At 37.8% G+C, this 24,450-nt stretch overlaps 1 protein-coding gene across 35 annotated transcripts in view; it reads left to right on the top strand.

Moving 5' to 3' along the window:
- Positions 1 to 24,450, top strand: part of ADGRL3 (adhesion G protein-coupled receptor L3) — an 820,407-nt gene that overhangs the window by 632,514 nt on the left and 163,443 nt on the right. For all 35 annotated transcript variants that reach the window (XM_082727882.1, XM_082727890.1, XM_082727888.1 and 32 more), the window contains 2 exons: positions 16,850 to 17,152; positions 18,661 to 18,764. In XM_082727882.1, coding sequence (XP_082584008.1) covers positions 16,850 to 17,152; positions 18,661 to 18,764 — 407 coding nt within the window. The remainder of the gene's footprint in view (positions 1 to 16,849; positions 17,153 to 18,660; positions 18,765 to 24,450) is intronic.

Genomic DNA, 24,450 nt, shown 5'->3' with positions numbered 1-24,450 from the left:
ACATACGTTCCACCACCTTTGCCATGTTCTACATGGTAGAACCAGGTACAGGTCTCACCTTCACTCAAGAGTAAGGAATTGCACAAACGTGTGAACACCAGTAGTTAGGGGTCATGGGGGCCACCTAGGAGTCTGTCTGCCAAAGGGAAGTTATCGTCTATTTATTTTTGCATCTTAAAAATGTTGCTATTCATTAAAAGTTAACTAGATAAATATAAAATACTTGCTGGTAAAATATACCTATTAGAGAAATAGAAGAGAGACTGCAGATGACTGTCACATAGTGACTATCATCTAGTGACTACTTTTTCATATGTGTAGAATATTTGCAATAACATCAAAGTGCTCTGTCTATAGTCAGCCCACAGAATCATGTAGCTTTATTTGGTCCTCTCTTTCTGAAGACCTATATTTTGACACAGTTAGTTTGCTCACCTCTCTGTTTCATTTTCTTTCTCACACTTAATGTATTAAGAATTTTCACATTATTTGGTGGTTGGTGGTAGGAGGCTTGTGGAGCAGAAAGGCTATCTTGGGTCCATCATTGCTAGTGATAGGTGAAGATTCTTCTACATTTAAAATTTATAATTGTGGGGTGCCTGGGTGACATAGTGGGTTAAAGCCCCTGCCTTCGGCTCAGGTCATGATTTCAGGATCCTGGGATCAAGCCCCACATCGGGTTCTCTGCTCAGCGGAGAGCCTGGTTCCTCCTCTCTCTCTGCCTGCCTCTCTGCCTACTTGTGATCTCTGTCTGTCAAATAAATAAATTAATTAAATCTTTAATATATATATATATATATATATTTATATATAATTGTGAGTAGGATAAATTGAATGACTAATAACTGAAAGTACTGTGAGTTATATAACATAAAAATAGGCATTGAATCTCTGTCACCATAAATTAAATTTGCTTATTATAATAAATTCATCTTGGTATATAATAAATTTTATTTACTAGATACTTGCTGGGGAACTTTTTCTGTTTACTTTAAGTGTGTGCTGAATCCATATTCTTTGATATGCAACTATGTTTCCCTTTGCCTTTAATATAAGCCAGATTAATTTCCACATTGTTGGAAATTAATTTTAGCAGTGAGAGTGTAATACCACAAAGGCTATAATATTAAAGAGATTCATTATTAAGCAGTAAAGCAAAATATTAATGAATTAGGGTTTTATTATCACATTGCATCTTTTTTTCATTTGTGTCCTCTTAAAAAGTACAAATAACTATAATTCTTTTCAGATACCACTTGATCTATTAGATATACTGTAAGACATAGTCTGTGATGTCTAATACATATGTGATGACTGTTAAAGTTACATTATGGTAGATATCAAGTGAATTTTTCACTTTCATAGAATTCAGAATTTCTATTTTGTGTCATTTGTATTTGTAATGCGTGACTTTAGAGGACATGGAAAATACACAAACAGATTTTTTGTTTTCTTCATATAATTTCCTTGTATGTTTTCACCATTTGCATATCTTATATGGATAGTCACAAATAACACAAAATATATATTAAGCACGTATTATGTGCCAGGAACTTTATTGGATGTGAAATACTGCATTATCATTCATAAGTCTACTTTACCCAATTTTTTTTTTTTTTTTTAAAGATTTTATTTATTTATTGGACAGAGAGAAATCACAAGTAGATGGAGAGGCAGGCAGAGAGAGAGAGAGAGAGGGAAGCAGGCTCCCTGCTGAGCAGAGAGCCCGATGCGGGACTCGATCCCAGGACCCTGAGATCATGACCTGAGCCGAAGGCAGCGGCTTAACCCACTGAGCCACCCAGGCGCCCTACCCAATTTTTTTTAAAGAGACCTAATGTTCATCTGGTTTAGAGATTTGTCCAAAGTTTCACAACTAGAATGTGCAGGAGCTAGTACTTGCAGGCAGATGTCTCTTCATGTGGCTCTAACTAGGGGTGTAATACATGGCCAGTCCCAGAAAAAATGGAATGCTAAATTCTTTTTCTGAACTTAAATCCTAAAAATAATAAACATATATTGAGCACAAGTATGAGTAATCGAAAGTAACAATTTCATTAATTGGTCCCCATCTCTATAAATCCCAGGTATCAAAGGGATTAGTGATTTAGCCAAGTACAGGGAATGGGACACAAGGAGGAAGAATAGTTGAGATTGAGAAGAACGTTCCAGAAAGACACACTCACATCCTCAAAGATGAGAAGGGGCCTTTCTGGGCACGCAGGAAAGAATCCAGGATGGTGAGAAGATACAAAGCAAAGGCAGGGAGGCTTAAGTGGTGACTGGAGAGGTAAGCAGGATAAGGGTTAGTGGGCTTCTTTGTGCCATGTTTAAGGATTCTGACTTTATAGTAAATCAGTTGGGAGCTTCTAAAGAGCAACAACATCAGATTTGCAGTTCTCAAAGATCCCCAAAGGTACAAAGTGAAAGATAGATTATAGGTACTCATTTGATGATGCAGGGAGATGATTAACTACTGATGGCTGCAGCTACCTGGGTGGTCTTCAAGAGCGTTATGCTTAGTGAAAAAAGTCCATCTCAGAAGGTGTCATGCCTGTGATTCTATTTATATAATATTCTTGAAAGGATGAAACTCTAGAGATGGAGAATAGGTAAGTGGTTACCAGAAGATAGCTTTGGGGGGGGGGTGCGGGGGCATGAACACAAGAGGTGGCACAAGGCAGTTCTGTTGTGTGATGGAACAGTTCTGCATCTTGAATGTGGCAGTGGTTATACAAATCTATACCTGCGATAAAATCTCACAGAACATAAGCACGCACCCGTAAATGAATGCGAGTGGAAAGGAAATAAAGTCTGTCGTCAAACTGATGCAGTCATGTACCAATGCCCATTTCCTGGCTCGCTCTTCTACTGGAGTTATATAAGATCTCTCCATTGAGGGAAGCTGAGGGAGGGGCTCTTTCTACTATTTTTGCAACTTCCTGTGAGTCTATACTTATTTTAACATGAAAAGTTTATTTTTTAAGGCTATGATAATAGAACAGGCTTTTTAAAGAATGGGAACAGTGGTGAAGAATAAGGAAAGCAATATTCTCAGTGCATCAGTGATCAGATTTGCAAGTCCTATTATGAATATTTTTGCAGTGAATCGAGGCAGTTGATGTGAGTTCATTTATTGAATAACTATTAATTGAGCCCCTCCTCTGTGTCACATGCTGTTCAAGTCACTGAGGATTATTGCCGAGCAAAACAGCAATAATTTGTCTTCATGGGGCCTTTGGGCTACCAAAATGAGTCTAAAGCTTGGCCTCCAAGTGTTATACAAAGTTTTGACACTTTTCTACGTGAAGATCAGGTTGTGCTTCCAAGAGATCAGGCTATAGGCAGAATCACTTATGGACTCCTAAATTATGTGGACATCTACAATTTTGAATCCATAATAGCTTGATTTTCTTCATATTATATATTTCAATACTGATTTAAAATGGCCCTTGTCTTTCCTATCTGCCCCCCATTTTAATTTCAAAGCGAAATATGGAATACTTTTTTGAAAGAAGTTTTGAAATATCCTGTATGCTCTCAATCCTATCATCTCAAAATTTGAAATACCACAGAGCAGGCAAATGATTTTGAAGAAATATGTTTTCCTTATTCACATTATTTTTCCTTAAAAATATTATTTCCCATGAGACTGCAACTAACAATATCACTTTCTTTTCCAAACCAGGTTTGGATAAAGTGGGTGGTAAAGTACTACTGGAGTTTTAAATGTCCTTCAGAGATTGAGGGGAAAAAGATACACTTTATAATTTTTTTTCAGGCCAGCCTATGTTCTGTTCTTGTTACAGAAATGCACAAACTACTTCACCTTTGTAAGTTAGATGGCTGTTTATAATTCTCCTGAAAGAAAGTTGAGGGCATCTTGGAATAACCTGAATTTGATTATAATAATGTTATATAATTACTGAATGTCTATTGTATGTCAGTATTACTGAAGTAAATAATAGGAATCCACATTACTAAAGATAAGAAAATTTTGAATTTCTGGAAGATTAATTTGCCCAAAGCCAAATAGCTGGTAGATGACAATCTAATATTTGAAACTAAAATCAATACTTTCCCCAGGATACCTCACTGCCTTTTATTTTATTAATAATACAGTAAATGTACTTCTATGAAGCTTTTGAGGTTTCTTTATAAGTCTCTGAAAATGAACATAATTCTTTTGAAGTAGAGGAGCCCAACAGATACAAGTATCCATTTTATTTACTTATTTTCCCCAGTTTAGAATATATGTGTGATGTGCATGTATTTGTACATATATATATGTTTATATGTGTGTGTTTTCTTTTTGTTTTTAGTAGAGAAACCTGGAAATCATTATCTTCTGGGCAGATTGTCCCCCCAAAATTTGCTTCTCTGATGTACTTATCACTACCTATGAAATACATGACTTCATCCTCTTAAAAAATAATAATAAGGGAAGCCTGGGTGGCTCAGTCGGTTAAACAGCTGCCTTCAGCTCAAGTCATGACCCCAGGGTTGGAGATCATGGGATGGAGCCCCACATGGGGCTCCTTGTTCAGCGAGGAGCCTGCTTCTCCCTCTGCCTGCTGTTCCCCTGGCTTGTGCTCTCTCTCTCTCTCTCTGACAAACGAATAAATAAAATCTTAAAAAAAAAATAGAAATGTTTTTTAAAAATATTCATAATAATAGCCAGGAGAAAACAAAATGGGGGAGGATTTTATATATTACTCCATTAATTTGGAATGTGATAGGTAGGCATGGTTGGCGTGATAGGTCAGAGAAAGCAAGTTGTTTTGTGCATAAATGACTGAGAAGAAGCTACCAAATTCTCAACGTAAGGACTAGTTGAAAACATTTGCCTGAATTCTATTCCTGAGTCTGTAACGGAAAATACCTTGACCTAATCACTCAATCAATGAATCCTCAGTTCAACATAGACTATTTCTACCCTTTCCTTTGTAAAAAAACAAAATTCTACTGAGTTAATATGAAGACCTAACTGGCTTTATTCAATGATTCATGAGTTCGGGCAACATCCTATTAGCAAGTTGAAAGGGACTGCTAGGAGGTATAGAAAATGGAAATTTCTGGCAAAGAGTGGATTGTTTTCAGCAAGGTCACCTTCCTATAGGGAAAAGAAGGGTTCATCAGGCAGATTTCTCGCTAGTGTTGACCAGGTAACTGGTTAAAGGTTACATTTCTGGAAGAGGCTGAAGCTACAATTGAGTTAAGTATCATGTGTTGGTTTGCTGATGGGGGGGGGTGCTTAACCCCAAGTGACTTTATTGTGGGTCTATTTCCTTTTTTTAAAATTATTTTAAAGGGAAATAATCATAAATTAATACCATCCATTTAAATATTTAAGTATCTTGAGAGTCTAGGTCTATAATTTCTGATACTTGTATTTTGACTTTTGAATATTGTATAGTAAAAATTTGAAACTATTGTATGTCAAATCTTACAAAATGTAATCTCTAGTAGGTGATTAAATTATTTAATCCAAAATGTCAGTATTAATTGAGATACAGTAGTATACATAGATCTTCTGAAAATACTTTTCAAAATAAAACATATTTATTTTCAGTCACCCAACATGCATGGGTAAGTACTTAATGTAGCCCAGGAAGTATATTTATAGGGAAACAAAGTAGAATGTCAAATTTCCCTGTACTTGGAAACAGTTGTAGAGTTTAAGTGTGATTTTGGCAGACACACTTAATTTATGTTTCAAGTCTATAATCTTTATCATTAAGTCCTTTAGAAGACCATACAATATCATTGTGGTTGGGTTTGAAATTAAGAATCACTTATATGCCAATTTTACAGCTGTTTTACTTTTTATTATTTAAATTACCTGAATAAATGAAATGTTTAGTGACTCACCAGTGTGAGAGTTGATGGGCACAGTAAAGAGCCAGTCTCTCTCTCTTTTTTTTTTTTTTTTTTTAAGATTTCTTTCTTTCTTTCTTTCTTTGACAGAAGAGACAGAGATCACAAGTAGGCAGAGAGGTGGGCAGAGAGGGGGAAGCAGGCTCCCTGCAGAGCTGAGAGCCCCATGCAGGGCTTGATCCCAGGACCCTGGGATCATGACCTGAGCTGAAGGCAGAGGCTTAACCCACTGAGCCACCCAGGCACCCTGAAGAGCCACTCTTTAACTTTCTAAAACCTATGGTAAAATTAGACTGCCCATCCTATAAACTCCTTGAGGAGAAAGGGACCATGTTTTATACAACCCAGTAGTCCCATTCTAGCAGCTAATTAAAACTCCAGTTCATGTCATTCTTAGATTTATTAGATGAAAAATCAATGCCAAAGATTTTTTGGGGGGGTGGGAGGCTGGTTTGAAAGAAATATTTTGAAGTACTTAAAAAGTCATATAATACCCTTTTTCCCCCAGACTCTGAACATAAACAACAAAGCAAATAACCAAGACCTGTAGCTGTCCTAAAATAAAGCCTTACATTTTATCAGATTCTTAGAAACTTGAGCAGATGTAACAAGGACAAGCACATATATATTGTTCAAGCACCTGCAATAGATCAAAGTTACTAAAATTGCATTTCTTTAAAAAAGAACTTGAAGCTTCAGTGATGAGCTCTTCTTCACTCTTCACCTTTGCTTGAGTGTTTCATTTCCAAACAGAGGATAATTTTATTTTTCTTGAATTTATTTTAACTTTCTACTTATAAATAAATCATGTATAACCCTTATATTTCAGTATCACTTTATCTTCATAGGTAAACTACAATTCACAAGTTAATAATAAAACATATGTCACAGCAAATTTCAGGCAATAACTCCAGTAACTGGATAACAATGATGTCAGATCTAAGGGAATAAAACACAACATTGAGACCAGAAGTAAGAAATTATTCTGATTCCTATTCAACTCCTTCCCCTCATTGAATGTATTCCTGGTTCTTGAGAGATCAGGAAACTCAAATCCACTTGAACATACCTCCCTACTTTGTTTGTTTGCATGGTTTCCTCATGACCAGAGTTTACTTAATGTTCTCATAAATCAAAACTTCTAGAAATTTTAGCAGTAATGAGCAGACCAGCATGCTTCTGTTGATTATAACTCAGGAGTCCTCAGGAATATTTTCATACAGTTTTAAATCAATATATTTCTGTGGTTGTTTCAAATTTAAATAAATAATAATAGGAGTTGGACGAGAATTTATGTGAGAAGGACCAAGTCTCCCTTTGTTTAAGTGAAGGGACAAACAGTTCAATTCAGTCGACGATTATCGAAGGCCTACTCTGTCCGTGAGAAAAGTCATCACCTCCTCTCTCAAAACCCATGCTCTTGTGGTTATCTGTATATCCCACAGCATTCTAGTCATTCTCATCACCGCCAACCCCTCTGATGTCTGGCCCATTAGGCATTTGTTCTTCCTACTTCTGCTCTTCGCCCGTTCAGCCACTCTTTTTCGTTTTTGTTTTTTGTTTTTTTTTTTCAAGTTTTTATTTATTTATTTGAGAGAGAGAGAGCACGAGAGGGGAAAAGGGTCAGAGGAAGAAGCAGACGCCCCACTGAGCAGGGAGCCTGATGCAGGACTGGATCTTGGGAGTCCGGGACCATGATCTGACCCAAAGGCAAACGCTCAACTGACTGAGCCACCCAAGCGCCCCCATTCAGCTGCTGTTAATCACAACAGCCCAAGGAAACCTGAATTAGATCGTGTGACTGCTCTGTTCGGAACCTTCCAGTGACTTCCCACACCAGATAAATACCGAAGTCTCACCGTAGTTGTAAAGTCCTGTGTGCTCCAGTCTCTGCCGTCTCTCTAATCTCATTTCACAGTGGTTTTCCCTCACACACATTGCTCCAGCTACCCTGGCCACCTCACTGTCCCGGGCCTTGGTGGACACTGGCTCCTCGATCGGAGAGGCTCCCAGTTGTCCCCATCACTCTGACAGCAAGGCCGTGCCTGACACCCTTCCAATGGCCCCCACCCAGCACTTTCTATTACTTTGTCCTGCTTTCCTAGTTCTTTTTATCCTTAGCACTTTTCAGTGTATATATATATATATATATATATATATATATTCTGTATATTTTAATTTTTGTCCTATTTATTATTTATCTCTCTTGCTAAAATTTAAGCTTTATGAGGGCAGAGATTTTTAATTTTTGTCATTTTTATTGTTCACTTCTGCATCCCCAGCATTTAGAATCAGTAATTTTTGGTTGAAGCAAGGAATAAATAACAATATTGTCACTGATAATAAACACTTAATGTATTATTCTCTGTCATTTGCTTTGCTAAGTACTTTAAATCCATACGGCCTTTTTTTTTTTTTTCTCAAATAAGTATGTATGTTATCTCCATGTAGTTAAAAAAAAGAAAACAAAAAAAACCTAAGGCACAGAGAGGTATCATAATTGGTTCAAAGTCACATCTCTTTCATCTTATTTAATTCATTAGTATGTTTGTTTGTTTGTTTGTTTATAAATGGGGGAGGAGCAAAGGGAGAGGGTGAGAGAGAATCGTAAGCAGGCTCTACACAGCAGGGAGCCAGACATGGGGATCGATCTCATGACCCTGAGATCATGGTCTAAGCCAAAAATTGAGAGTCTGGTTTTCACCCCACTGAGCCGAGCCACCAAAGTGCCCCAAAGTCAGATCCCTTTTAAGTGATTATTTATCTCATTGTATTATAAGAAGACATTTCTGCTGTTACAGTGTTTTACCAACTCTAAGATTCTTATTGTCTCACCTTTTAATATTTCAGAAGTTAGAATGCACCTAACAACGAGAGACATGGCAGAGTTTAGTTAGCAGGTATTTCATTTTTCTTTGTTAGCGGCACAAAGGATAATCAATGATATTATACATTCAACAAAACAGTGTATTAAAACATTGTTGAGATCAGTACTCTCTGCTTCACCTCTGAATCCTTGATACCCAATACAATGTGTAAGACAAACACCAATAAACATATACTGAATGAAAAATATAGTTAGTGTATTTTCTTCTTTCTATTTCCTGTCTTCTTCAGTAGATTTTTCCATAAAGCTTGTTAGAGAGGTCTTCATGACAGCAAGGAACATGATAACTGTACCCAACATTTTATTCCCAATACAACTCCTGTTACATGATAGTTGGTTAATAAATATGGATAGAATAAATTAATCTTGTAATTCCTAGAACCGAACTCTCTTATAGGCACAAAATATATGCCATACTTTATAGTTTAAAAAAAAAAAAAAAAGATTTCAAACCTCTGTGGGATAATATGGATACACATGGGTTTTAGAGTCAAACTCTCTGTATATATTTTATTTTTTTTAAAGATTTTATTTACTTATTTGACAGAGAGAGCACACAAGTAGGGGGAGCAGCTGGCAGTGGGAGAGGTAGAAGCAAGCTCCCTGCTGAGCAGGGACCCTGATATGGGGCAAGATCCCAGGACCCTGGGATCATGACCTGAGCCAAAGGCAGATGCTTAACTGATTAAACCACCCAGGCGCCCCAGACTATCTATATATAAATGCTGACTTTACCACTTACGGACTGTGTGAAGCTAGGAAATTTATGTAACTTCTCTGTACCTCAATTATGCATGTAAAGCATTACCACACTGCCTGGTATGTGATATATGCTCAAAGAAAGCCAACTAATATCTCACATTATTGTTTGCTGCTTGTTTATTGTCCACTTAGATGCTGAACAATGTATTAAGTTTTGTGGATTCTACAGTTTTTACTTTAGGAGAATTAGAAACGTCATAAGCAAAATTAGCTCAAAGACAATGACTTCTTCCGTTCCTAACAGCAGTGGGCAGGCTGCTTTCTTGTGGGTCAAGATGAGGTTCTCAGAGTCCTCTTCCAGTTTAGTATGCTTAAGAGTGAGGTCTCTGTAACTGTGCCTCGGTTATTTTTCTGTTCTTCTACCTGTAAACATTTAACCTTTGTAAAATTACTGAATCTCTTGGTATTTCAGCTTCACCATCCATAAGATGAAAGTAATTAATAGTACCTCCTAACAGATTGGTTGTCAGAATTAAATAGGCAGATTCCTGAAAAGTGCTCAGAATAGTGCCGGATGCATAAAAGTGTTCAGTGATCACAGCAATACCAATAAAGGTACATGTGAGCAGTGTTTGGGACAAATTCATTTCCAAATGCATGAAGACTTTTTTATGTATGTGTTTCCATCCTTGAGTTTTGTCTGAAGTTTTACCACCACCCATAGTCCTAATGGAACGGGAGGGATTTTGATGAACTCGGTTAAAAATCCTGCTTCTATCACTCAGCAGTTAATGTGAGCTTTGGAGAATTATTTGATTTGACTTCTTTCATCTCTGAAGTGAAGGTAAATATATCTGCTTAAATATTGTTAGGAGCACTAAATGAGAGCAAATATGAAACATGCAGCACAGTTCCTGGAATGGTAGGACTAAATATGTAGCAGGTCATTTTAATAAGATGTCCCCAAATTCCCTATTTTAGCTCATTATTTTATATAATAAGGTCATTACAAATTCATGTTTAATTAGAACAGATGTTTTCCTCTACTTGCAAGAAGCATGATATGCTATGAGGAGATCAGAAAGTATAAATGGATTAGGTTACAAAAATAAATATGCCTTCACATGGCTTCTTAAGATAGTCAGATTGTGGAATTTGACTATCTTAAGAAGCCATAAAGCCAAATATTATGAATGAATTCTGAAAGAACTGGATAATTTCCTGACAGGTAAAATTAATGTTTCTTTTTAAAAAGTAGGCAAAGTCCAATCTGCTGCGACCAGCTGATATCCATGGGGATCAGGCAGAATGTCTCTCTTCTACTCAGAGCACCGCACAAGTACCAAAAGCCACTTGCAGAGTTGATACAGTTTTAGGTTTCGTATTTCCTCTATGAAGCCCTTGGGACGATTTCTTCAGTAACTGACCTTGGATTTAGATAGATACTTAGCAAGTGGGGAGGAGCAAATGTTTCTGTAGTCAGCCCAAATACCATATGTTGGAAAGAAGTTAACACAGAAGTTTGGTAAAGGGAAAACCATGAGAGGGGAGGATACATACGTTAGAGAAGAAAGGGGAGAAAAAATGAAGGAGAATCAAGAAGAAAGTTCATGCCGTTTATGAGCAGAAGGTAAACAGTTCTTCTGTTGTGAAGTTTTATATTCTGTTTTAAATTTCACAGTTTTTTAGAAGATGCCTGTATTAGTCTGCTAGGGCTGCCACAATAAAATACCACAGACGAGGTGACTTAAACAACAGAAAATTATTTCCTCCGTTTGGGCAACTAAAAATCCAAGACCAAGGTGCTGGTGAGGTTGGTCTCTCCTGAGGTTTCACTCCTTGGCGTAGAGATGGCCGCCTTCTCGCTATGTCCTCACATGGCCTTTACTGTCTTAGTCCCTGCCAACTCTCCCTCTACATTTAAGGGCAACAATGCTATTGGATCAGGGCCTTACCTTAGGATCTCACTGAACCTTTATTATCTTTATAAAGGCTCCAACTCCAAAGAGAGTTGTAGCTGGGTTAGGGCTTCAACCTATGACCTTGGGGGAAAAAAAATTAACAATGTCCTGCCCCCAAAATACATATGTTTTGTGATCAAACCTTGTAATGTTTTCTTAGAATTCTATTCAGTCCCTTCTTAAAGCATGTGGAAGACTCAGTTGTAGAATGCACGAGGTGATTCAGAATGTCATTTTTGATAGCTTATTATAGAAACATGGAATATGGAATTGGGGGACACTGATTTACTTTCTGTATGTATGATTAGGATTCACTTACTATTTGAGCCTATGTTTTCTCATTTGTGAAATTAGAAATTCGTAGTTACAATTACTCGACAGTGAATCCAGTTCAATAATAAAGATAAAGACATTGAAAAAAGGAAAGCATTATACAAATATTGGTTATTTTCACTGTTTCCCATTAGTATAGTCCACAAACTATAACTTGTAGTAATATTCAAAATAACATTTATTCTTTTCCATTAGGTTTCCATTAATATAAAAATATTTATTCTTTTCCATTAGTTTTCCATTAGTATAGTCCACAAACTATAACTTGTAGTAATAGTCAAAATAATATTTATTCTTTTCAAGGCAGATTGAAGGAAAAATAAATTCAACAAAATAAACCAAAATACAAGAATGAAATAAGTCAGGGGACAGGAGAATTGAAATTTTCCTCTAGAAATAAGTTAATTATGAGGGAAAATATTAATATGGAGTTTTGTTTAGTTGCTTTTATGAAAATACTAAGCACAGCGAGCTAGTAACAATGACAGAATAGTGAGGAAAATTATACAATTTTGATGAAGTGTTATGTAAATAGTCACTCAAATGTATTTTCTTTAACATTCCTTTAACCTTTCCCTGACACAGAACCACAACCACATGAGGCACTTAATAACATAAGTTTTATTAAACTAGGTGTATCATGGTCAGACTCAATAAGAGAATACACTGAAAAAAGTGTCCTATCATTTCTCCCTTCCTGAAAGAGAGAGAAAGCCAAATCCTAGGGTGTGCGATATGGGCTGGAACTTGGCCAAAGTGTGTTGCTATGACTCTTCAGTGGATCTACATCTTCTTTACCAGTATCTATCAATAAGGCAAGTTCTTTCCTGGGCACTGGCAACAACATGTATATATCACTAGTACTTATTCTGCCAAAAGCTGGCATTGAGCAGAACTCTTGGGAGTCTTACGTAGTGGTATATGGCATAGAAGGGATGGAGGATAAATTTGACTTTTATTTTGCTGAAAGTCAAATGGAATGAAATTGCCCTGCTTGTAGACACCTCTCCACAGCACAATTGCAAAGAAATAAGTTCTGATCCTTAACATTAGTATGTCTGTATTAAACTAAGTCCTTGCAATATAATATATAACAATGCAGACTTTAAAAAAAAAAATCTCTTTTATCAGTGTCATTGCTCACAAGAACATATTCAGTTTAAACATGAATGTTCTGCCATAGGATTATTTTGGGGAAGAGGAGACTTTGTGTTCTCCCTGCTGCTTTTTGTGTTGAGTTATCTAGTAGTTTTCTTTTCTTTCTTTTCTTTTTTTTGGTTTGGTTGTTTGTTTGTTTAAAGATTTTATTTATTTATTTGTCAGAGAGAGATCACAAGTAGGCAGAGAGGCAGGCAGAAACAGAGAGAGGAGGAAGAAGGCTCCCTGCTGAGCAGAGAGCCTGATGCGAGGCTCAATCCCAGGACCCTGGGATCATGACCTGAGCTGAAGGCAGAGGCTTTAACCCACTGAGCCATCCAGGCACCCCTATCTGGTAGTTTTCTTAACAGTAGTGTAAAATGGGAATGGCTGGGTGGCTCAGCTAGTTAAACATCTGCCTTCAGCTCAGGTCATGATCCCAGGGTCCTGGGATCGAGAGTCCTGCATTGGGCTCCCTGTTCTGCGGGAGGCCTGCTTCTCCCTTTCCCACTCCCCCGCTTGTGTTCCCTCTCTCACTGTGTCTCTCTCTGTCAGATGGATAAATAAAATCTTAAAAAAAAAAAAAGTGTAAAATGAATTTATAAAATAACTTTGTTAGCCTATCAACTGTAAGGAGCCTTAACTATGTCATTTGCTATTTCCCTCTATTTCTCTTTTCCCTTTTTTTGTGATATTTCACAACTGGACCTTCCCTTGCTCCCTTGACCTACCCCTGGTGTTCATCTATTTTGACTGTAGGTCAGATACAAGGCTAAAAGCTGAGGAAATAATCATGAACAAAACACATTAGTATGTAACCTCATCTTGGTAAATTTGAAAAGGTTCCTTGGTGGAGATGGCATCCAAGCAATCCCCAAAAGCTAAACCGAAATTAGCCAGGTGGAAATGGGATCAGGAACACTGAAGCATGTGCAAAAGCCCTGGGGCAGAAAGAACAGGGTACTGTTGGGAAATTACTGGTAATTTTATATGGTTTAATAGTAGAGCTGAGAGATGAAGAAGCATTACAAATGAGCTAGAGAAATAAACTTGTGAAGGGCTTTAGGCACAAAGGAAAGGAGTCCAGTCTTGGTTTGGAAGGCAGACAGAAGTGATTTAAGGGATTTTAATCTGTAGAGTAACACATTCCAATTTATACCCTACAAGATGCTTCTGGCAAAAAGTAGAGAATTGTTTCAATAGGGTAATTTTAAAGAAAAATAATGAAAATTGATTTCCATTATGTGGTAGTATTGTTAAATACATTTTGGTGTGATACTGTAGTCTTTAAAAATCTGAAATCTGGATCATTATAGAGCACAACGATAAATACATTAAATCTGTGCTTAAAGACAAATTTATTCAAAGTTGGCAAGACCAGAGTCACAGCAAACAAGCCTCTTGTGACAGTGTGTCTTTGCTCCTTGTGTAGGATTTGTGTGATTGAGACCATAAGCCAGTCAGTCTTCTCACTGCATGTGGGATTACACAGTTTATCAGAGCAAAAATGTTTGCAAAACAAGTCTCTTCCCTCCCAGAGCATTGTATGCTAATTAAAATATCTAAATGAAGAAAAGTACATTCATTTAGAAAGCATTCTTCAGTATCTATATAATTCTGAAGAAACTACAAAAGAGAGATGGCATTATTTAAATTGAAGGAGCCAGAGAAAATGCTTGGAGTCAGCTTCTAATCATTGCCTTACTAGTCTATCAAGTGGTATAAAGTGGAGAAGAATTTTTCCATCAGCCAGAAAACTTTGCATAAAAAATGTGCTTGAATCCCAGTAATGACACCACTGACACATGTTTTTAAGGCTGATACTTAATATTAATAACAAGAGTGTTTAATTTTGATATTACCTTATTTTTTAATTAATTTAATATTAAATAATATTTAAATTTGAGTTATTAGTATTTATTTTGTGTTTTTTTCTTTTTGAGAGATTTCAGCAAATTCAAATGCAAAAAATGACGATATTAGAAGAATTTCTACTGTTTATAATTTTAGAAATTCAACTTTACTTTTGTTGCTAACTTTTATATCGGAGTTGTGTTAAACATTAGTGTCAATTTTTAATGAATTCTGAATTTTTATTTTTGCAAACATCAATATTGAAATTCCAGTACCATTTTTTCCTTTTTTTTTAAATTTTTTTATTTTTTATAAACATATAATATATTTTTAACCCCCAGGGTAAAGATATGTGAATCACCAGGTTTACACACTTCACAGCACTCACCATAGCACATACCCTCCCCAATGTCCATAACCCCAGTCCCCTTCTCCCAACCCCCCTCCCCCCAGCAACCCTCAGTTTGTTTTGTGAGATTAAGAGTCTCATATGGTTTGTCTCCCTCCCAATCCCATCTTGTTTCATTTATTCTTCTCCTACCCCCTTAACCCCCCATGTTGTATCTCTACTTCCCAGTACCATTATGTTCTGGTATTGTTTTTCTTGACAAAAATGTTAAAAGACTGCCGTATTCATCCATTGATGCTGGGGGAGCGGGGGTGTTGGGTGGGAGTGGAGTGCATCTAGTAAAGATTGGGAAGAGAGAAAAATAGAAAAATGAGGCAGAATCAATGAGATTTGGGGAGAAGTGGTATCAATGGAAGAAGGGAAAAAAAAAATACTGTTTCTTCCTTCATGAACTTGGCGTCAATGAGGTTATGAACATCACATTCACATAGAGAACGCAAGAGGAAGGAGGAAATCTTAGAAGAAAGGAAGAGGAGAGACAACAAGTAAAGAAACAGCTAGAAAAATAGCATTACTTCAGAAAATGCTACAAGTTCAGTGATTGAATGTTCAGAGAATACATACCCCCTTCCTACTGCCATCGGTCTTGTTTCTGAAAGCTTTATACATGCCCACCGCAGAAGACGGATGTGGCACCCCTTCTGGGGCAGCAGTCAAGTTGATGACATGTTAAAGAAAGTTGACGATGGATGACAGACAGCTGGAGGCTCAGCACAGGACTCCCTGAGCTCCATAAACCTACTTTGAATCTGGCTAGAGCCGGTGTCCCTGGGGTTATTGGCCAATAAATGAGGTTAAGAGGAGTTTCTAAACTTACGGTTAGGAATGAACGTATGTATGTGGAGGACTGGCATGCTCTTGCCTTCCTATGATGGGAATATAAATATATTTTCCCCAGAAAGATGCTTCCCTGCGGTGGTCCTTTACATGGTATTGATAGAACATTCCCTTTGATACGTTCTAGGCTTAGTAACCTATTGATATCTGGTCAAGTCACCTTATCAGCTTTATATGGAATTTGGAATACATTTCCCCATTTTAAGAAATCTAGTTAGAAAATAATTTATGAGACAACTAAATTGACAACCACTTATACTTTATACTACTAAATGTCATGTTTGAAAGTTGTTAAAATGAGTCAATTCTAAGTGCGTCAGGTAGATCATCAATCTACTTTAATTTATGTTAAAGAGTCCATACTCAGAATTGTTCTTTACTTTTTAGCTTGAGGGCACTTTAAATCTTGATGCCTTTTTTTCTTTTCCTCTGATCCCTCTTCCCTAATTGCTTCATCTTTAGAAATCCGTGTGATACTTAATGTGAAAATACTGATACATTAGCACTCTCCCAGTCTACAGAAGTTTGAATATTCAAAGTGAGGGTTCCAGGTATCAGTACTCTTACTGTTAAGAAGGCCTGACGCATGAGGAAGCTTACTGAAAAGTTGGGCTGTGCTATAATTTTGTTTTCTGTGATTTGAGTTGAACAGAACCATGAACAAGCCAATATTTGGCCTTGGTCAGTTGGCTGCCATGACACGGAGGTGGCATTCGGATATCTTGGGGCCTGCTTATTTTTTTCCATGTTGAAGGCTCTTTGAACTGTCAAATAAAAATGGTTTCTAAAGTATTAGGACACCTTGAGGTGATGACAAGCAATGTAGGTGTTTTCTTTTGAATTTTATTTCAGAAATGTCTACCACAGGACCTCTTGGCATGGGAAGCACCACCACCAGCACCACCCTGCGGACCACAACTTGGAGTCCAGGCAGGAGTACCACCCCATCCGTGTCCGGAAGACGAAACCGGAGTACCAGCACCCCATCTCCAGCTGTGGAGGTGCTTGATGACATGACCACACATCTGCCATCAGCCTCGTCCCAAATCCCAGCTCTGGAAGAGAGCTGTGAGGCCGTGGAAGCTCGAGAAATCATGTGGTTTAAGACCCGTCAAGGACAGATGGCCAAGCAGCCTTGCCCTGCAGGAACGATTGGTAAGTCCGTTTTGCAGAGCTAAGCTGAAGGTCTTCTGTTAGGTTAGCTTCCTTTTCTTGCAGTCTTTTTCCTTTAGTTTTTTTGTTTGTTTGTTACTGCATATTTTTGCAACTTCACTTGATTGAAACCAGAAATAACCTAGTTTTCTTATTGTTACTATACTTATCTTCATAAAACTTCTATTTGGTACACTAAATAAAATTTGCCTTATCCCATAAAATATGTAAATCAAATGTACGATAGATGTCACTATACAGGCAATCAGCATTATGTCTTTGGGTGTTATTGATTTGGTTACTTTAAATAGGTTTGTCTTAGAACAGTTCCCATGTGGACCTATTCTGAATCCGGTAGTATGTGCAGTGGTAGAAAGACCAAAAAGAATATTGGCTTTTATGAAAGTGCACATTTAATTTCTTTTTTCAGCAACATGTTTAAAAATATTCTGAAATCTTTCTTCCCTTTATGAAAGGGTGCAATGCTTAGTTCTAAAGTTTTCTGTGGTGCTGAAATCGGTTTGATTCCAACAGTTTGAAGCCTTATCTCTTAGCACTGTCCCCTTCATTCTGGGCCTCAGTTCCTTCATTTCTAAGAGAGAAATGATAACACTCCCACCCCCACTTCAGATGTTTGTTGTGTAGGTGAGTGAAATACGTTATTTGAAAGCTACAGAGCAGCACTACAGAAATATGTCATTATTGTTGGGAGAGAGCTTTAAAGGAAACCAACCCTTCTGGAGCCCTCCCAGGTGAACGTCCCTATGCTACAACCTTCTTTTTCCCCTTTTCTCTGTCCCCTCGAGGCAGTCCTGTTCAGACACACACAGGCTGTCACTTGAATTATTGTAAAAGCTTCCCCCAAAGCTTCACATCTCCCCTCAGATTCACCCTCCATGCTGCTGCCACAGTTATCTTTCTAAAACCTTAATCAGCTCATTTCTCTCCTCTGCTTAATGTTCATTGATTTTTTTTCCAGAACCCACAGGTGGCAGACAAGGGAGTTTATGATCTGACTTTGCCTGCCTTTCCAAGTCCATTAAACACAACTCCCCTATACAGTAGACCTCAATTTAAAACATTCGAAGTTTCCCAAGGACAACATATTTTTTTTTTCTGCACCTAGAATGCCCTTTCCTACCTTGTTTTCCCGGAAAACCTGCAAACTTGATTCCTTTAAGACTCAGCTGCTGCCTTGCCTCTGAAAACTCACACAACCGGCCCCATAGAGCCAGATACCGCATCTCTGGAGTTTATGCAGTTGTTTTCTGTACCTGGTGTAGTTGCCAGCAAGTGCTTTAAAAATACTGAATGATTTTGTTTGTTCTGTTGCATTTCTCCAATGTCTGCTGTTTGCCAGACGCTGTTGTATGGTGTTTTAATAAACATCATCGTAGTTTAATGATTTCAATTTTGTCTTTGTTCATATTTAAACATAACAAGGATATAAAGTCTTTGTAAGAAAGATGGTTTGAATTTTTAAAGCAGACCTATTTTTCTCATTATTTTAGGAGTATCCACTTATCTCTGCCTGGCTCCTGATGGAATCTGGGATCCCCAAGGACCAGATCTTAGCAACTGCTCTTCTCCTTGGGTCAACCATATAACACAAAAGGTAAATTAAGTGACTGATCAGGAAGGCTTTCCCAAACCTAGATCTTCTGTTATGGATTATAGCTGTTGGCAAATAAAACAGTTAATTTTTTTTTTTAAGATTTATTTATTTATTTATTTATTTATTGACAGAGAGAAATCACAAGTAGATGGAGAGGCAGGCAGAGAGAGAGAGAGGGAAGCAGGCTCCCCGCTGAGCAGAGAGCCCGATGCAGGACTCGATCCCAGGACCCCGAGATCATGACCCGAGCCGAAGGCAGCGGCCTAACCCACTGAGCCACCCAGGCGCCCTTAAAATTTTTTTTTAATTAATGTAGAAAGACTCTCCCTTTTTAATTCTCTTTAAGATTTAGTGACAACCTTTGATATGCTATACGCTAATTTAGAATTTTGTTGTTCTTAAAGGGAAAATCTGTGAACTTCCTCAAGCTAAGCAGTATTGCTTATAATAATTTTATTATTAATAAAATTTTTATGATATTGTGAACTCCAGATATGAAAGTCCAAGAGCCATTATAAATCAAACTAGCAAGAGCTTCTAGCATACATGCACATGGATTTTCCTTTAGAAATAATAATTAGCAGAAAAAGTCTACCTTTGGAATCTTAGACTATTTGATATATGTTCTGTAACCTAATCATTTATCAGTGTTAAAACTATACATATGTGTGACAGAATCTTGCAGACTCAAATTTTCAGGGCTTATTTGGTTGCAATATGTTGAGCATTTTTATTATTAATGCACTGTGGGGCTTTGAATTGATTTCATTACAAACAGAGACCAGATGTGCATTTACGCCAAAAGGGCTATGGGATGAATCCTTATTATAGCAATTTGTGTGGATTTATGCACTCCTAAAATGAAGAGTCCTTCTATGGCACATTAGCTAGGCTGAGGAATTTCGGAAAGAGATTTTTCCTGAGAAATATTACAAATGATGGCCTTACTAAAAGCCTGTCTGTGCCATTTGCTCTTTTCTCTATTTGTTTTTAACCGGGCTGATCCTCAATAATATACTGTATAATAATCCATAAATATCTACCCAGTAGATCATTTAGCAGATGAGCCATAACTATCTATTTACCCTAAATCATGGAAGAACAGTGGTTATATTGACTCTAGTTACCCTTTTACATATGCATCTCCATACTTGTTGCTATTCATAATGAAGCTTCTCCAATTTCAGCACTGTTCCTGCCACAGTTTTTATGTCCTTTGATTTTATTACAATGTAGCTCAAACCCCAGGGCAAATAACTCTTACTGGTTGTGATCAGATTAAGAGATCAGTAGCGTATCTTCTTACATTAGCAACTTTTAAAAAATACTCCCTGCATACTTAGCCCAGGGGGTAATATTAATTCAGTAATAATTCACCTAGAAAGCTGAATGTTTTCATGATAATTCCTGAATATAGTTAGGCTATTTTATTGCAGGAATTACTGGGTGACTTTAACTGATAATGATACTTAATTCTTTTTCTTTCCTCTGCAGACCTCCTAATCTTATGACAAAAGAGATAATTCTTTGCAAAGACCAGACAGCTGTTGCCCATTTGATTGATGGATGGGTGTTGTTTTTTTTTTTTTTTTAATATAACAAATACGTTCCATTATTCCAGAGCATTTTTGTTTAATCCTATAGTGTCTGTGAAATTATGTAATATTATAATTATTTTAAGATTATAGCATGTATGGAATGTATAATAATGCCTTGGTTTCATTTCTTATAAGTTTATAAAATCTTCAAAATTATAATAGGAGGCTTTAGAGCACCCTGAATGAGATTATTTAACTAGCCCAAGGTCAGTGTTGGAGCTGGGGTTTTGGCTGGGTCTACCTTTAGGTCTACCTTTATCAAGGCATTGTGCGTGGCCGCAAGACTGGTGAAACTGTGCCCAGATTTTGATGGACTGACTTTTTACTTCCTTGCCTAGTCTCGCTTTACTTTTGTTCACGCACCTGGTGCGTCCTTCACACCACCAATACTGATGCTATTCATTGACTAGGAATGGTAGTTGAATAGGTTTCTTTACCGCAAAACTCCCAAACCTTGAAATAGTAACATTGTAAATCTCCAAGAGAGCATTTGTATGCGGTACAGAACGATTTTTCCAAACTCTCTCCCTTCTCTCCAAAGCATCTTCCGTAGAATCCATACCTTTGCCCATTTCCTCTGTCAGTACCAGAGTGCCAACGATAAACGGATGGAACATTCGAAGAAAAGGGTTTGTTTACAGTGTTCTTGGTGGAGCAAAGCTGAGCTGGGAGGGATTGAGCAGGAACCCAGGGCCAGTAACCGAGGTGAAACTGTTCCCAAGCCCAGGCCTGTGGTTGCTGGATCAAAAAAGTGACTTAGAATTGGAAGGGGGTGTCTTTGAGAAGAAAGTTGACCTACAGAGGAGAGACTCAGCCTAGCCCCAGGCAACTTTTCACAGAGCTGTAAAGGATTAAATACCCTGACTTCACTCTCCCTTGCCCCCCCTCTCCATTGAACAAACACTGTGGAAGCCAGAGAAGGGGTGTGCGGGGGGCTCAGAATAACATCCCAGGTTCACCATGTAGAGCAGAGAGCAGGAAGGAGGAGGGTGGAAGTGGCCTTGAACCAAGAACTGGCAAGTAGCATTCTCAGCTTTGCACTCCCTTCTCTCATGCCTCCTCCTTTGCCCATCCTGGTTTCCTTTCTCCTGGCGCTGCCACGACCCCTTCTTCCTTCTCCATGCCCCAGCCCCTCTGCTCTGCTCTGAACTTCCCCTCTTTTTCTGAGAGACGGTTTATGGTCACGTTGAAAAATTAAAGTAAAATGGCTCTTTTTCATGATTCATTCCTTCCGTCTTTCCCCTTCCATCGTCCTGTGAACTTAAAATTTTAAAATGAAAGAACACTTTTTACGCCCTCTGAAAGCATAGGTGAGAAAAGAGAGGAGGGAGTGATTTTCTGTAAATGGTGTATTCCGTTTCCCCTCCTCAAGAGTTCAACGAGTGACCGCATCCTGGAATGCGGCGTGCCTTCTTTATGACTTCACAGTTTTTCTGGGGAATTGCTGAGGGCTTTCGAGGAAAGAATATCCTCGAAATTTTTCAACGTGACCATATCACAGTCTCTGCATCGATATACCTTGGGGAGGGTCATTCTTTTCATTATCAATAACACTGTCCACCCACTGTGTGTTTGGCCCCAATAGACAGCAAGTATACACAAATAAATGGATCAGGATGACATTTGAAGAAGCAAATCACATTTTCCTGTTTGTTAATAAGAAGCGGGTACTGCTTCCCTACTCCCACCCCTACCGTCGGGCCAGGAGGAAGAAAACCGTCACAGCATCTTGATGGCTTCTGATTCCCAAATGAATGCAGGCCACTTACATACTGGTGAAATTATAGATTAAATTTTGGGCAGTGATGAAGAGCGGGTTACATATTATTAGAGACAATGTAAGCCTCTACAGTCAGAATTTCATGAAGAAATTTATTACAAACTAGCCAGAATAGTTTGATAAGGATGAGATTTAATAAAAAGCATAATTTGTGCAGAAAGAAAAAGGCAAAAGTTATACACAAAGGGGCCTTTGCCCCAGTAATAGAGAGGGAGGAGGTAGAGAGAAAAATTGGTAGGTATTTGCATGGAAGGATGGGTGTGTGGATGTTTGGGTGGATGGATGCATGGATGGTTAGAAGGAAAGGCAGGTTCAAAGATAAATGGATGCGTAGAAAGACAGATTGGTCTTCTTGAAAAAGCCAGCGAATTTAGTGTAGAGCTTGGGCTCCTCAATCATATGCAGCAAAATATCCTCTTTTCTCACCTTAATTACTGCTTACTAAAATATAGTCTCCAGCTTCAGCTTGATCTCAGATTACACCAGATTTTCAAAGGGGAGTTTATATTTTCTATGCTGCAGACCTTTAAAGAGCTTATTGCACTTTAAAATCCCTCCAGTCTTCTGCAATTTAAAAATCTTCGAAATTACAGTTTTGAATAGCTTCCATATTCCTTTGCATATGAAGTGAGTTATGCTTCCTACTTCATTACCTGGTTCAACTGTTATATGGAAAAGAAATGCGTGAACTGTCACTGGAAAACAGTCTTTCTATTTCTAGCAAACTGAAGAGTCTTGTCTTTTGTTTGTTCACAAGCTACTGACCGATTTTGAGATAAGTAGAGTTTTTCCTGCTTTTCCAAAGATCCAGAATTGTTGGGATTTTACAGTATAAAATAAACCCATTTTCTTCTAGGGAAGACTAGGTTGAATCTTATCACCCAAGTTTTAATTTCTCCCTTCTTTTAATCTCTGCAGAGCTAATATGGAAATGAAAGCAAATTGCTTCTTAATTTTTCAGAGATTGGTAGGCTTTCTAGGACTTCGGGCTTATTTAACTGACTTTCAATTGCGAGATAGAACCATTTAATTGTTTATATTCCTTCTTGACTCTGATTTATAGCAAAATAACATAAGTAGATCTTTCAAAGAAATGATAGCTATATACTTAAACACTATGAAAAACTCCTTCATGAATTGTTTTGGCACCCAATTAATGTTTGATGCAATAATCTCATACAATGTCAAAACATTTCAGAGAAAATTGTTTTCACATGTGTCAAAATTTGAAATGTAAATAGTATCCATCTCTGTCATAATTATTATCTTTAAAGCTGCAGGGTTCCCCTCCCCCCCCTTCAAGTCCTGGAAATAATCCTGCCATTTCAATACAGGCATTAATTTACTAATCCTCATAGAACTCATACGATTTCTCATGTGCTTATTTCTAAGAAAGAAGGTTAGTAGAATTTAGTGCAAGAAATGTTAAAGAACAGACATGTTCATTAGGTCTGTAAGAGAGGATATGCAGAGTAACATTATTTCAACACAGATTCAAGTGTATCTGTTGTGTAGAAGTAAGATAATGGTGGTCTGACTGCTGTGGTGAGAGGAAAGAGCAATTAGAAAGGCAATAGAGTAGCCTCTGGATGCCACTGGAAAAATACGGTCAGAGAAAGCCTGGTCTGGAAAGGCAAACTTTGAGCTAGGAATACTGAGGTCGCAATGGCTGTTGGAGAAACAGTTAATGGTCCTACCACCTTGGAGTCCCTCTCTTTCATTCCCCTCCCATAGCCAATCAGACAGTAGGCCTGTCGCTGTACTTACAAACCTCTCCCAAATCAGGCCACTTTTCACCGCTGCTACCCTAATCCAACACAGCTTCTGCTGCTGGAGTCTCTTGGCAAGGTCCCTTTCATCCTCTGGAACTTTCCAGTCCGTTCTCCTGAGTTGATTTCAAATACAACTCTGATTAGACCACTTCTGTTTGGGCTCTTAGCACCTTCCCTTGCTCTTAGCTCATTCCCAAAATCTTCATCATGACTTCTGAAGGGGACTGCTTAATCTGCCCCTTACTCACCTCTCCAGCAGCCTAAATCCCACTTAAAGGCCCCTTTGTGCAGTTCCTCTAGGACCTGTGCCCCTCCCTCCTAAAAGTGTCCTCTCTGCATAGGGGCTTCCCCTACCTCCCAACCCAATTCCCTTTCCATTCCATTTCATAGTCAACATTATTCCCTGGAAAACCCTTTCTTAAATTATTCCCTAACTTCAGACACTAGGGTAAAATGCCCTTAAACTTGGGTTCTGTATTGCACTCAACAAAATTAAAATTAAATAATTCTTTAGTTAATTTATTAAAAACCCTTTC

This window comes from Mustela nivalis, assembly GCF_964662115.1.
Source record: "Mustela nivalis genome assembly, chromosome: 4".
Lineage (NCBI taxonomy): Eukaryota > Metazoa > Chordata > Mammalia > Carnivora > Mustelidae > Mustela > Mustela nivalis.
This window is presented reverse-complemented; position numbering and strand designations above follow the sequence as displayed.